General features: G+C 35.2%; 1 protein-coding gene across 9 annotated transcripts in view; it reads left to right on the forward strand.

Annotated features, from left to right (window-relative positions):
* LOC105331446 (helicase domino) overlaps positions 1–15,619 on the forward strand; it is a 190,575-nt gene that overhangs the window by 123,831 nt on the left and 51,125 nt on the right. For all 9 annotated transcript variants that reach the window (XM_034482479.2, XM_034482483.2, XM_066079068.1 and 6 more), the window contains 5 exons: positions 83–279; positions 10,547–10,844; positions 14,765–14,944; positions 15,065–15,142; positions 15,235–15,369. In XM_034482479.2, coding sequence (XP_034338370.2) covers positions 83–279; positions 10,547–10,844; positions 14,765–14,944; positions 15,065–15,142; positions 15,235–15,369 — 888 coding nt within the window. The remainder of the gene's footprint in view (positions 1–82; positions 280–10,546; positions 10,845–14,764; positions 14,945–15,064; positions 15,143–15,234; positions 15,370–15,619) is intronic.

The following is a 15,619-nucleotide window of genomic DNA, read 5'->3' on the forward strand; positions in this document are numbered from 1 at the left end:
AATACAGATGTAGATGCACTTACACTTACATTTCTGCAAATAAACATGTTTATTACTATTTGCCACTTTTGTTTTATTCCAGTTTCTTATGGAACGCTTTAATGCAGACAAGCGTATATTTGCTTTCATTTTGTCAACCCGATCTGGAGGTATTGGAGTAAACTTGACAGGTGCAGATACTGTTATATTTTACGACAGTGACTGGAATCCTACAATGGATGCCCAGGCCCAAGATAGGTGTCACAGAATTGGACAAACTAGGGATGTTCATATCTACAGGTATGATTTAAACAGAAGTAGAATATTGCATCAAAATTATATTTAGTGCATCAAATTGTATTCAGAAGATATATTCAATCAACATCACAAAGATAGAAGAAAACTAGACACGATCTCGTTGCGAGCAACGAGGAGGTCTTCCGTCTGATTTTAGAATTTGTTCTATCTTGATTTGCTATTTAACAGCTAAACATGATTTAGAATTTAAAAAAACAGGGTCTACATTCTAGGGGGCCAGATACTATTTTGTTACAGGTGTAAGAGCATTGTTCAACAAGTGTTTAGAATTCGTCACTGTTCTTGAGATATCTTAGAAGAAAAAGTTTTAGGGGCCGGTCCCTTATCTCCTTATTGGAGCCGCTGAACCAAATTTTGAAGATTGCATGTTGTTAAGTACATCATTTTTAGCATCTTTTCTTCTATACTGCATTTCAAAATATTTTTTCTTTTTGAGATATAGGTGGTCATAGTTTTGGATTCTTGACCCCTAATGACCCCTCATTACATAACACATGACATTATATTGCTTGGATACATAATTGTAAGATAAACATATTTGCTTCTATAGCCTTTCACAAAATATCCCTCACTAAAGAGCTACAGATGGAGACTTTAGAGCCCTTTGGCCCCCTAATTTGAGGGGCCAGCCCCTTTTTCTTGATATCAAATAAAAGGTCATTTAAATTTTAACACATTTTTTTTAACAAGTGTTAAGAGATTTGTTACCGTTTTTGAGAAATATAGGGAAGAACATTTTAGGGTTAGGCCGATCCCATAACTCCTTATAGGGGCCATTTAACGAAATTTTGAAAATTGCATATTATTTAGTACATCATTTTGAGCATTTTTACTTCTATACTGCATTTCAAAATATTTTTCCTTTCTGGGATATGGGTGATCAAAATTCTGGACTTTTGGCCCCTAAAAACCCCTAATTACGTAACACGCGATAAAATCATTACATTGCCTGGATACATAACTGTAAGATAAACATATTTGCTTCTATAACTGTTCACAAAATATCCCTCAGTAAAGGGCTACAGATAGAAGACTTTAGAGCCCTTTGGTCCCCTAATTTGAGGGGCCAGCCCCTTTTTCTTGATATCAAATAAAAGGTCATTTAAATTTCATAACATTTTGTTCAACAAGTATTTAGAAATTTGTTACCGTTCTTGAGATATATAGGAAAGAACATTTTAGGGGCCGATCCCATAACTCCTTATAGGGGCCATTTAACGAAATTTTGAAAATTGCATATTATTTAGTACATCATTTTGAGCATCTTTACTTCTATACTGCATTTCAAAATATTTTTCCTTTCTGAGATATGGGTGATCAAAATTCTGGACTTTTGGCCCTTAAAAACCCCTAATTACGTAACACATGATAAAATCATTACATTTATTGGATACATAACTGTAAAATAAACATATTTGCTTCTATAACTGTTCATAAAATATCACTCAGTAAAGGGCTACAGATGAAAGACTTTAGAGCCCTTTGGTCCCTTAATTTGAGGGGCCAGCCCCTTTTTATTGATATCAAATGAAAGGTCTTTTAAATATAAATCTTTTTTGCATTACAAGTGTTAACAAAATATTTTTCAGAAAAGAGACAAACTAAGAAAACCATTAAAAATTACGACGTTTTTTTAGTCTCAATTTTCGGGACCAGGCGAGCTTAAACGCCTTTTGAGCATGACAAATATGAACGCCAAATAGCACATCTACAATATCTTGTCTACAATCCCTGAAAGTTTGAACTCAATATCTTTTACCGTTTAGGAGGAGATCCCTGGACAAGCTGACCCTCTGAAAATCGTAAAAACGTCATTTTCTCAAGAACGGAAATGACGTCATCAAAATAAAAAAATGTATATTAAGCTCGGATTAATATCTATTAGATCTGAAAGTTTCACGAAAATCGGCTGAGCCATTTTCGAGAAATCGCCTGCACAAATTTTGTAAGAAAAAAAATAATAATAATAGGGAAAAAGAAACCGAACGAAAACAATAAGGTCTTCCGTTGGAAAACGGAAGACCTTAATAATTGCTCAGGTTCTGCAGAACTGTAGCTTCACAGAAAATTTGGGTTGAGCTACAGTACAATTGCACCAAATTTCCTACACCCAAACTCTTTTGAAAAGTCAGCGACAAATACTGCCAAATCTCTCATACTTAAACTCTCTGGAAAAGTCAGTGACAGATATTGCCAAATCTCTCATACTTAACGTAGCTCGTGGGTTTGCTGTCGTCGCAATAGGATTCGGCGTAAAGATTTGAATGTCATGGCAAACTCGCACATTTCTTTTAAAAATACAGTACCGATCAGACCCAAACTAACACCAGAGTAAACCCCAACTAAACCCTGGGTTTACTTTTTAGCTCACCTGAGCTGAAAGCTCAAGTGAGCTATTCTGATCACATTTTGTCTGTCGTCCGTCTGTCTGTCCGTCTGTCTGTCTGTCCGTAAACTTTTCACATTTTCAACATCTTCTCAAGAACTACTAGGCCAATTTCAACCAAACTTGGCACAAATCATCCTTAGACAAAGGGGATTCAAAGTTGTGAAAATCAAGACCCCCGGGGGTAGGGTGGGGCCACAATGGGGGGTCGAAGTTTTACATAGGAATATATAGAGTAAATCTTTAAAAATCTTCTTCTCAGAAACTAAACAGCCAGGAAAGCTGAAACTTGTGTGAAAGCATCCTCAGGTAGTGTAGATTCAAAGTTGTGAAAATCAAGACCCCCGGGGGTAGGGTGGGGCCACAATGGGGGGTCGAAGTTTTACATAGGAATATATAGAGTAAATCTTTAAAAATCTTCTTCTCAGAAACTAAACAGCCAGGAAAGCTGAAACTTGTGTGGAAGCATCCTTAGGTAGTGTAGATTCAAAGTTGTGAAATTCATGACCCCCGGGGGTAGGGTGGGGCAACAATGGGGGGTCGAAGTTTTACATAGGAACATATAGAGTAATTCTTTAAAAATCTTCTTCTCAGAAACTAAACAGCCAGGAAAGCTGAAACTTGTGTGGAAGCATCCTCAGGTAGTGTAGATTCAAAGTTGTGAAATTCATGACCCCCGGGGGTAGGGTGGGGCCACAATGGGGAGTCGAAGTTTTACATAGGAATATATAGAGTAAATCTTTAAAAATCTTCTTCTCAGAAACTAATCAGCCAGGAAAGCTGAAACTTGTGTGGAAACATCCTCAGGTAGTGTAGATTCAAAGTTGTGAAAATCATGATCCTTTGGGGTAGGGTGGGGCCTCAATGGGGGGTCGAAATTTTACATAGGAATATATAGAGTAAATCTTTAAAAATCTTCTTCTCAGAAACTAATCAGCCAGGAAAGCTGAAACTTGTGTGGAAACATCCTCAGGTAGTGTAGATTCAAAGTTGTGAAAATCATGATCCTTTGGGGTAGGGTGGGGCCTCAATGGGGGGTCGAAATTTTACATAGGAACTAGACTTTGACCCGTGCGTGCACGGGTTGACATTGCATATCGGACACTTACGAATAGGTACATCGACACAGTTTATTATTGTAATTTGCATAACAAAGCTATAAGCCTACAATAATGGTATTAATTTCACTACACTTTCCTTAGTTTGGTAAATCTAACTGTGTCTCGGGAAAGGCACTCCCCACAGTTAGAATGCATCCGTTATACCCGTAATGTAGCAGAAAATTGCAGAATCGCTCCGGAACGATTATGGAGAAAGTTAATGAAGTTGCCTTGAAAATAACAGTCAAATTCATCACAACAAACCTTTTTCAGACTGCAAATACCTTTTATCTAAAAATTTTAATCCACAGAATGGAAGAATTCAACACCTTTTCACCAACGTACACGTATTCTCTTTGTAAAACTGGGTCCGTAGGACATTATTCATTTTTACGATAAAACATATTCTATCTCACTCTAACAAATATAATGTAACGTTTTCGCATGTAATCAAATATTTTTTGTCATCACGAAGACAAAAGTAATTAAGTAGATACATGTACTTGAAATGTATATTTGTTATTTTATACTTTCTCTCATAAGAAATCATTAATATATATGAAAGGAATATATAGCAAAAGTCCAATGAAAATTTACCCGTATATGTATTATCATTTCTGAGTTTATTCATGCAGATGTGATATTGTGGAAACGTAAACTAAAGATCCCGTTAGCGTGAATGTATTGCGCAAGCGCAAGATTGTAAAATCCGAAAAATCCAAGTGATTTCCGGGAATTTTTGAGGAATTTTCGTTGATTATTAATTAGCGAAGCTTAACTGAGAAAAAATAAAAACAAATTGGTAATCTGCAGGTACCAATTATGTTTAAAATATATAAAACAAAAGACAGTATTCTTCCGATTTCTCGGTATTAAAGACAAAAAATTCGAGTCTATTATTTTAATATAGTAGTATAGATATATATAGAGTAAATCTTTAAAAATCTTCTTCTCAGAAACTTATCAGCCAGGAAAGCTGAAACTTGTGTGGAAGCATCCTCAGGTAGTGTAGATTCAAAGTTGTGAAAATCATGATACCTGGGGGTAGGGTGGGGCCACAATGGGGGGTCGAAATTTTACATAGGAATATATAGAGTAAATCTTTAAAAATCTTCTTCTCAGAAACTAATCAGCCAGGAAAGCTGAAACTTGTGTGGAAGCATCCTCAGGTAGTGTAGATTCAAAGTTGTAAAAATCATGATCCCTGGGGGTAGGGTGAGGCCACATTGGGGGGGGGGGGGGGGGGTGTTAACATTTTACATAGAAATATATAGTGTTAATCTTTAAAAATCTTCTTCTCAGAAACTAATCAGCCAGGAAAGCTGAAACTTGTGTGGAAGTATCCTCAGGTAGTGTAGATTCAAAGTTGTGAAAATCATGATCCCTGGGGGTAGGGTGACATGGGGGGGGGGTGTTAAAGTTTTACATAGGAATATATAGAGTAAATCTTTAAAAATCTTCTTCTCAGAAACTAATCAGCAAGATTCTTTATAATTGTTAAAACTTTGGCTCCAGGACAATTCTTCGGCCTCACAAGAAGGTTCAGAGTTTGATGTAGCTAAATATCCCATATATAAGCAATTGTAAAGGATTTTTTTGAGAACTGCAATACTCAACATGTGATGTGACTATAAAATTGAAGCAGGCAGCTATTTTTTCATTAGAATCTTTTTGTATTACTGTATTGAGTTGTTGCCCTTGATTTATTGATTCTTGATTATTTTAATTAATGCATCCACTGTTAACCAATTATTGTGATGATTATTTTTATACAATAATAAATATTCAATGTATATAAGTTGTTCTGCATCAGAAGTTTTGGGTTAGGCCGGATTAGTTTGTTTATTTTTGATTTCCAATTTTTAGATACTATGAATTATTTTCGGCTGGCACATATATAGGGACAGTGTCTATTGCATTATGAAGAGCGACTGTTTGGGGTTAAACTTGAACAGGTATGGGTAGATTGAGTGTGTGAACATCCGTGTTTTCTAACCTTCGATACAAAGTGTGCGGTCATTCCTGCTCTATATCACATTAATACAAGTGTACAGTCATACCTGCTTGTATTGGTGGTGGTTGAGGCGGAGCACTAGTGTATGGTCATCCCTGCAGGTGTTCAGGCCTTTCTAGCGCAAATGTGCGGCTCTCCCTGCTTGCGTTAGGTTGAGCTGTTGGCGGAAACGTTGGTACCTGTTGAGTTGCGTAGGTGTGCGGTCATCCCTGCCTGCGTAACGTTGAGTTCCTATATATGTGCAGGAGCGGTGATTAAAGTCTGCTCTTGTAAATATTGGCAGCAATCAGGGCTATCCGAGTTCCAAGGGGGAAAATGGATTTTATTTATACAGGATCTACGTGTATTATTGTACATTGTCCAGATTGCTTGTATTATGACTCCATTAAGCTGACTTTATCATACCTATTGTTCCTCAGGTGAGCGATGTGGCCCATGGGCCTCTTGTTGAAAATTTGGGTCCACTCTGGGTTTAGTCTGGGTTTACTTTGAAATTGCTTTTGAGGTCAACTGTATGCACTGAAGTGTGAAGTTGACTAGTATTTTATCTTACAATCCTACTGCCTGTAATTCCTACCCTTTGTATATTCCAAATACACAGCGTCTGCTTTCAGGGGTATACGTCTGACATGGGTTTACTCTCTGTGTCCACTCTGGGTTTACTTTGGGTTTACTCTGGGTCCACTCTAGTAAACCCAGAAAGTAAACCCAGGGTTTAGTTGGGGTTTACTTTCTGTTAGGTTGGGTCTGATCGGTACTGTAACAAACGATCTTTAGAAACATAAAATGAAATATTTCAAAAAACTAAATTGCAGTTTATACAAACATTTAAAATTATCAAGTGCTAAAAATTTTAAATACGTGACATACATTGCATTTAGTTCTATAAGGTATGAGTGTGCGTTGGAACCCTTTCATCTAAAATCATGTTTAGTCAGGTACATTGTAAATAAATTGGACCGTATGCATTAACTTTGCTCGTTTTACAATCATAAATTCTGTATTTTCAAATACCGATCTAACTATTAAAATTATTTAAGCTTTAGCAAGTTAAAATATACGATTACAAACTTATTAATATGTCAATAGTCGTATGGTAATTTTTTTTGGTATTGAATGATTAACTCATTAAGGTTTATGAAAAGAAAAGAAGCCATGTTTCTTCTCTTCAAAACCTAATGTTTATTGCATTTATGCATTCGAAAACATTCATAATAATGGTAATTAGATTTGCATGTTCTAATATGTGTTAATCAACTGGTCTTGTCAACCAGCGCATTTTCATTTTTTGGTTCTCAGACTTAAGAAATTGATGACTGTCAGGCTAACGTCGTGATGAAAATATAGGTTTTTGTGAAATCTTTTAAAGTTTTTTTTGCGAAAAATTGGCCGAGAACACATATTGATTATTTTTTATGAATTGATTCAAAATTATCTCTTCTGTTATTGTGTTGAGTAAAATTAATTTTGTCTAGATCGTTTACAAGGTTTGAGCATAGTTTTGAAATGCGGTTTTCGACTAAGATTAGCTGCAATAATGTAGCCCTCTCCCGATTTTTTATGGCGTCAAGCAAAGCTCGAAAGCCATCTAGGGATCGTACGTCCACTGGAAGTGTAAGGAGCTGAACAACGCATGCTATTAATAAATCCGCGAAAATGAGTGCAAAGTTTTCTTTTGTATTTGAGGAATAAAAGAAGACTTGCTTCCATTTAGAACAGAACTGTACGTCAATATAACAAGTTGGCAGATAAAAAAATAGTTGATGTCTTGGACAATGTTCATATTTTATTGTAAACAATATGTCTTGGTTTCAGCGGATGAATATACTTCACACACTTGCGATAGTTAGGCCTACATACTCAGTTTGTTTATAAAATATACCTGCCTGCAAAACAGATTATTTTGAATCTTTATCGAATGTTGAGGTGGACTAGTGGACAACGCACTCGCTTGTCACCGCTGCGACCCGAGTTCGATACCCGTGATCGACAGTGGTTGTATTTGATAGGGTATGGCGGTTGCCCGCTTGGACACGTGGGTTCTCTCCGGGTACTCCGGCTTCTTCCCACACCAATGACCCCCTCGCGCTAACATCCGTGCCAACGAGAGATATTAATATAAGTTGTAGAACTTGCTTATCAATCGTTGTAAAATAAATAAAGTAAAAAAAAAATAAAAAAAGAATGTTGACTGTAAAAATGCTTGATCTTTTAGAAACAAAAAACTTCCTGCACAGAACTATATCTACAACAAAAAGTAACTTTAAACCAACTAGCCTACTTTCACTTTTAACTGTAAACGATATGAATGGGCGCCTTCTTATTATCTACCCCTGATCTTTTCGGTCCGGTCATTTGGACCCATATTTTAATACTTATTAATTCTATTTGAATATAGAAAAAAAATATCTACAATGTTTTAACTCCAAGGATATTTCTATTAAAAATTTTAAGTAGCATTCAAAACTTTTTAGGAATAAGGTGAGTCAAATGAATTGAAATTTGATTAATTTGATTAATTTTGTGATAAAAACATAATTTTTATTTATCTGAAAGTAGTCGACAGATGTATTTTGTCTTATATATTTGTTTTTAAAAAGGAAGTATAATTGATACCAATTTTTAAATGAATGGTCAATAACCAAATTAAAATGGTTTTTGATAATAAAAGAAATCGCAGTTCATTTTGATATTTTTATTATTTTAGTTGACTGCATAAAATCTATATTAAATTTTATTTGTGTGGGCTACAACTCCAGAGGATCTCAGTAATGGTGCAAGTGCGGGAGTGATTCACTCCCACAACAATTTCGTCTCAAATCATATATAATAACATCTACATTTCTTACCTAAACTCAAACAGTGTAGATGTGTATGGCATAACTAAATCCAAAAATATCAGGTATAGTCCATATATCGGGTATTTTTCATGTATGTCAACATCGCAAGTTGAATTTGTCTGCCATGTTTACTGACCTTGACTGGTTTTATTTTGGGACAGCCAATGAGAATTTAGGAGCGGATCTTGAACTGAATATAGGAATTCCCCTATTTTAAACATAATTAATGCGGTAAATAAGAATTTTCTATTATGTACCATTTCCTGAAATGATGTTTTAGTGATAGAACGAGGTAATTAAGATCGATTATTTACACTGATATTCACGTTTTCAAGCCCATCAAAACTCTAAGCGTAAATCCCTTAAAATCACGAGAGAACTGTCATGGCTGCTGGAAAAGACGACTGGTACACATGCAGATGTGTTTTATCTGGTTTTGATTTATATACGGTTGGTTTGTTCAACCTGAATTAAAAAATCATTTTATCTAAAAGAAGTCAAATATAAAATCGATCTTTACAGACATTAAAAAAATTAATTTTGCACCATTAAGGAGATCCTATAGAATTGTAGCCCACTCCAGTAAACATCAGATATAAAAAAAAATCGGAGAGGGCTACATTATTACAGCTAGACTAAGATATGCATTTTACTATATATTTCATTGAAATGGCGTTGCATGATTTTATCAGCGACACTGTGTTTGAATCACAATAACATTATAACCACGCAAAGGAATCTCAAAATAAATTTAAGAAATAAAACTTATCGATCACACAGACAGATTTTCAGGGTAGGTTTTCTCACAAGCAGTTAACCCGCGAGCTACCTTAAACTCTCTGAAAAAGTCAGTGACAGATAGTGTAATATCTATTTATATCTTATCGATATACACACTATTGGTCTGTAACATCACCTGGTAGTGATGTATAAATGCTTAAAAATCCAGTTTAATTCACCAAAGAAAAGGATGAGCAACTAATGTTATCTATACTGTGACTACAGAATTACATTACTGTATGAGAGAGAGAGAGAGGAGAAGGAGAGAGAGAGAAGTTGCAACCAAGTTAGGGGAAAAGTTGTGGTGAAGAGATTTGGTGTCTTTTGTCACCGACTTCAGGGGTAATGTTGTGGTCATGAGATTTGTCGCCTTTTGTCAATGACTTCAGGGGTAATGTTGTGGTCAAGTGATTTGGTGCCTTTTGTCAATGACTTCAGGGGTAATGTTGTGGTTAAGTGATTTGGTGCTTTTTGTCAATGACTTCAGGGGAAGAGTTATGGTCAAGAGATTTGGTGTCTTTTGTCGCTGACTTCAGGAAAAGAGATGTGTTCAGGAGATTTGGTGTCTTTTGTTGCTGACTTCAGTGGAACTGTTGTGTTCAAGAGTTTTGGCGCCTTTTGTCGCTGACTTTAGGAAAAGAGTTATGTACAGGGGATTTGCCTGCCTTTTGTTGTTGACTTCAGAGGAAGAGTTATGCTTTATATTTCTTGACTTCTTCCATGAAAGATTAGCTCAAATTTACCATATTGGAGTCCACCTCCACCAAACAGATCTGTTTGAAGTTTGGACTACTATTTCTTTCCCCTTGGCTCTCTCTTGCTCAGCCTTCGGCAAATGTCTGCCTGTAGACCCATTGAAATGGCCACCATCTCTTTGAAGTCTAGTTATATGCATGTGTGTAGTTAACAAATATGATTAATGTAAAAGGGTTTAAAATCAAAATTCCGTTAAATCAATTTTTTTTCATTGTTTTATGTAAACTTGTGAAAACTGAAAATAAGCTATTACTGTTTGAGATGTACAGTATGAGATAATTAACAACTGTATGTTTGACTCGTGAGCTCTTTGGAATATAAGTAAAATGATTATTTTATTGTAATTGTGGAGAATGAATGTTTTCTTTTTCAGACTGATCAGTGAACGTACTGTAGAAGAAAACATCTTGAAGAAAGCAAACCAAAAGAGAATGCTTGGGGATATGGCTATTGAAGGGGGCAATTTCACTACAGCCTTCTTCAAAGAGCAGACCATTCATGAACTATTCACAGAACCATCAGGACTTGAAAGTTTAGCAGATGAAATATCCAAAAAAGAGAAGTCGAAAGAGGAAGTGACTGAAAAATCAGAAGAGACAAATGCAGGAGGAGATGCTGTAGAAGAATATAGAGTGCAATCAGAAAAAAACATCATGGCTCAGTTCGAAAAGGTAACCTTAATGATTAATGACTGATTTTTTTAGGTTACCTGAGTCACTCAGGTGACCTATTGCAATTGGTCTTTGTCCGTCATTGTGCGATAACAATTTTACATTTTTAACTTATTCTTGAAAACTAGAGGGCCAATTGTTACCATTTTTATGCCCCCCTTCGAAGAAGGGAGTGCATATTGCTTTGCTGCTGTCTGTCAATCGGTCGGTCTGTCATTTGGACGGTCATCCAACAGTTTCCATTCATTTTCTTCGCAGAGGATGAACATATTGAAATGAAATTTGGTATACAGGTTTATCCTGATAATATCTAAGTCAAGTTCAATATTGGGTACGATCGAGCAATTTTCGACAGAGTTATGGCTAGTGATGTTCCAATCATCGATTATAGTCGAAAATCGATTGATTGTTATAGCATTTTAAGCGCTCGATCATAAAAGGTTTCATTACGATTAATCGGTTAAGGTTTTTTTCCCTTTCAACGAGCACATATCATAAACAGAATATTCTAGACGCGAACTATCTAAACGCTAAAAAGGCGCGCGGTCTGAAAATGGCTGACATGTCAGAAGAGCTCGATATTCTTTCTCGGGAAATATAGCACATTCTAGAATTTGGACGCATTTTGGTTTCAAGAAAATTAATGTTGGACCGCCTACAAAGGAAAATCTTTTGAATATAGTTTTTATGGCTTACGGCCATCTAGTTGCCGGATAATCTTTACGGCAAAGAGTTCAGTTATCTGAACATGCGCGATAAAAAATAGTTCTATTAGAATGTGGCAAAGTTAACTGTTTGTTGTTCATAATAAATATCTTCAAGCAAGATTAATTTTCCATATGTTATTATAACTTATGTTATTGTAACCAATATGAATTGACTTTATTTAAATAAACTCGAAATCTAACGCGAATGAATATTAAATGCAGTGTTTTCCCTAGGCCGTTTTTGCATAAAGGCCCCCGCCATGCCTCACACAGTGCCGCCATGCTTTCCGCTATGCATACTTATATGTATTATAAGCAAAAAATCTTTTCCCAATTATTTCAGATCCTAACAGTGATAAGTAAATGTAAAGTTGTCGTTATTTCGTTCAATCTTAATAAAAACGTTTGCACCCGCAGGGAGCGTCGCTAACTTCGATCGACATCGATCTCAGCAAGGGGGGAAGTGTTTAACGGTTAAAGGACTGAACTTATGATTGAGATATATTGAAACTGGGATTATAAATCGGTAATAAATGCATAAATAAAGGGGCAGTTACTACTTGTTTTAATATAATGTGCCTTCTTCGACACCTCCGCCATTATCGAATGTGGGGATTTTCCAAAATCTAAAAATAACACAATGTTCCCTCGATGGAGTTACCTTTGTTGTGCTATGATTGAACTGTTTATTTGTCGTAAAAATATTGAAAACTTGAGACCAAATGTACTCAGATAAGAAAACAATATACAGTTAAGCTTGATTGCAAGTCATATACGGAAGCAATGTCACATTTCTGTAACATAGAGACATCGTATAGTATGCCTCTGAAAATGACTGTGTACACATGTCATGTGAAGAGAGACTGACTGCAAAGTTATATAGTGCAGTAATTAATTTTAATTAAATTTGGTGTCAAAACAAGTTTGCTGTAATTGCATAGTTCTGCCTGTTTCATGCCCCCCCCCCCCCTTCCAAAGAGTTTATCTCTGTACAAAGAGAAAAAAATAAAACAGAAGGTGTTAGAACTGCCTTGTGAATCTATATTTCTTATAAAAGCTTGTGAAGGTCAGCCTCTTTAAAAAGTAGAAAAAACCCAGAAAAATATGAATAAATATACATTTATGAAATACAAATAAAATGGAATAATACTTGTTAGTGTAGATTTCATGAGAATTCATTAATTACAGTACATAACATGCAGTGCATTTCATCATTTGGTTATATTATTTTTATGCGCAGTGATTTCGCGCTGGCTGTGGCGCTGTTACGTCGCACCGTGCACCAACTCTCGCGCAAGTTCATAGTGCGTAGGAATACAAGGTTTACTGATATTTTAGAGCATGTTGGTTTGAAGTGTTTTTGTGTCCTATATAGTTGAATGAATTTACAGTTAATGTACTTCAGTCGTTGGATGAAAGAAAGAAACAAATTGTCTCATATTGGAGTTTGAGTCTGACATCATCATAATTATTTCATGCAGTCTATGATTTTCCTAAAAGCAATGGTGGTTTCAACCAATTGATAAAAGAGGCGTCTAGATTTTAATCCTGTCTGTTTCGGTCACTAAGGTTCGACCAACCAACAAATGGGGCATGTTGATATCGGTCCTGTTAGTTTCTATAGATCTATGAATTACATGTAGCTAGTTACTTTCTATAAAGCTATAAATAAACTAAAGTTTCCGTAAGAAATAGAGGGAATCATACTCAATCCATGTATATATAGTCATATCAAACCCGTAAGCCATTATGGCCCTTCAGGCCTTTGATCTTTATTGCTAGAAATACTAAGTAAATCAAATTTCAAAAGCCTAGTAATGAGTCTGTTCATTGTAACTTGTTTATTTACATTTATTTAGCACTACACTGTAAAACAAAAAAAGTTAGTTGCGGGAAACCGATTATCGATTATGAAAATCTCACCGATTTCCATCAAGTGAATTATAAATAAACAAAAAGTTATTTTCTTTGATGCTGGTATCTTTCACTCATTGACAGTATGAAAAAAAAAAATCTTTGTTGGAATTTGAAAGTTTACATGATCGATTTTATAATCGATTGTGTGCTGCCGATTCAATTTGATTATTGATTGTAAAACTGGTCCGATTTTACAACACTATTTTGTTTCAATACATCTACATTGGTCTAATAATGATATGAATGAGACAATTACATTTCTAAAGTTTATTTATGGTCGTTTTTTCATCGTTTGACATGTACATGTAGTAGTTTTAAGGTTTTTCGTATATCATCTAGCAGCTGCTATATTTGCTTTAAAAAAACGGATGCAATCACACACAAAAATATCATTATGACTTACCGATAACTAAAGGTTTAGGCCACATGCAGATGCAAAAACATCTTGTATTGACTTTGTATCGTCTTAGTGGTGTCCCGTAAATGGCGATCGCCCCTTGCTTCATATGTTTATGAGCTTAGGACGTTAATTTTTAAATTATTTCCCTCTTTCTTCTCGAACAGAGTGTTTCCATATATAACCAGTTCTATTTCGCGCAGTGTAAAATCAAAACCGATAACGGTACATTCCGGCATCTGGTTTAACATGAGTAGTCACCTACTTTACTGGAGTTATCTTCCCTTGCTTCTTCATAATGGAGTTATCTTCCTTCACTTGTTCATATTTAGTAATTAATCATTAAATATAATGTAATTAAGGAGTTGTATCACATACTGTATGATCAACGTAGTTTTGCAAGTATTTTTATCATTTGAAACAAAAACATTTTTAAAATTTTCTAAAATAAACAATTAGACTGAATTGTTTATAGTAAAGTAATAAGTAGTATACTAGCCACCTTGTTTTAGTTTATCTATGAAAATATATAAACATAAAACCTATCTTGATAGGTAACATACATGGGGGGAATATTTTCCAAGAATGCGGTGTACCTTTTCAGTAGTAGGTCATACACTCTATTAGGAGCTCCAAGTCTTTTGCTAACTTCTAGGATTAAGAGTCATTTCGGGCAGGGAAGGTGGTTGTCATTACAATATTATGATTTTCTACTCCATAATGAAACTCTTGGCCTTTTGTTTAATGTTCAAGTTAGCTCTCATAATAGTTTGCTCAATTTGATAATGTTAATTACTGTTTGATGAATTATGATGGTAACAGACTTGTCTGAAAGAACGATATTTCATGAACTGTTTAATTACCAACCATTAACATTGTTTTTTATTTAATTTCTGCAGGTTCTGGCAAAGGCTGAAGACGAGACCGATGCACAAGCAACTGATCTTGTAAAAGCTGAACAGAAAGCAGAATTGGCAGAGTTTGATGAAGACATTCCATGGGATGAGAGAGAAGCTGAACTTAAAAAAGAAGAGGAGCTCTCCAAAGTGGAACAAGAAATTGCTATGTTAGACAAAGAGGTTTGGGTTTTTACTTAAGAATGTCAGGAATTAAATTTCTTTATTTTCAATATCAATAATAAAGGCTTTTTAAAAAACAATTACATTTCTTAGATTTTAAATGACTAATTTGTATTGCAGCTTACTCCTGTTGAGAGATATGCAGTCAACTTCATTGAAATTGAGACTGACCCCATGGAGGAGTTAGAAATTGGAGAGGTAAAATAAATTAGAATATGTCAACTTTGAATCTGTTATTATTTGTTTGTGTTTTAAGTAATTACATCTTTATGTTTTTAAATGCTTCAAAGGATGACATAGAGAATGTAAAAAAAGACTGGGAACTTGGAAGACTAAAGGCATTAAAAGAGGAAGAAGAGAGACGAGCAGAACTAGAAGAGGATGAAATGTTGTACATTTATTCAAGGGATGATGCATACAACCAGGTGAAGAAAAAGTCTAAAAAAGCCCAGAAGGCAAACAAAGCGGCTGCCAAAGTTGTCACTCCATCTCGCATAACCCCTGTCAGAAATAAACCTAAACAATTTATTGATGATGAGTATGTACTATCCTCAGGAAGGTCTGTAAAGATTACACCCAGAGTAACAGCTTATAAGAATAGTATCTCTCCTAGATTTAGTGTTGGGCGGAGCAAAAAGTCCAACAAAGTTTTAGCAAAAGCTGAAGCTGTCGTAG

Source organism: Magallana gigas, chromosome 3, assembly GCF_963853765.1.
Source record: "Magallana gigas chromosome 3, xbMagGiga1.1, whole genome shotgun sequence".
NCBI lineage: Eukaryota > Metazoa > Mollusca > Bivalvia > Ostreida > Ostreidae > Magallana > Magallana gigas.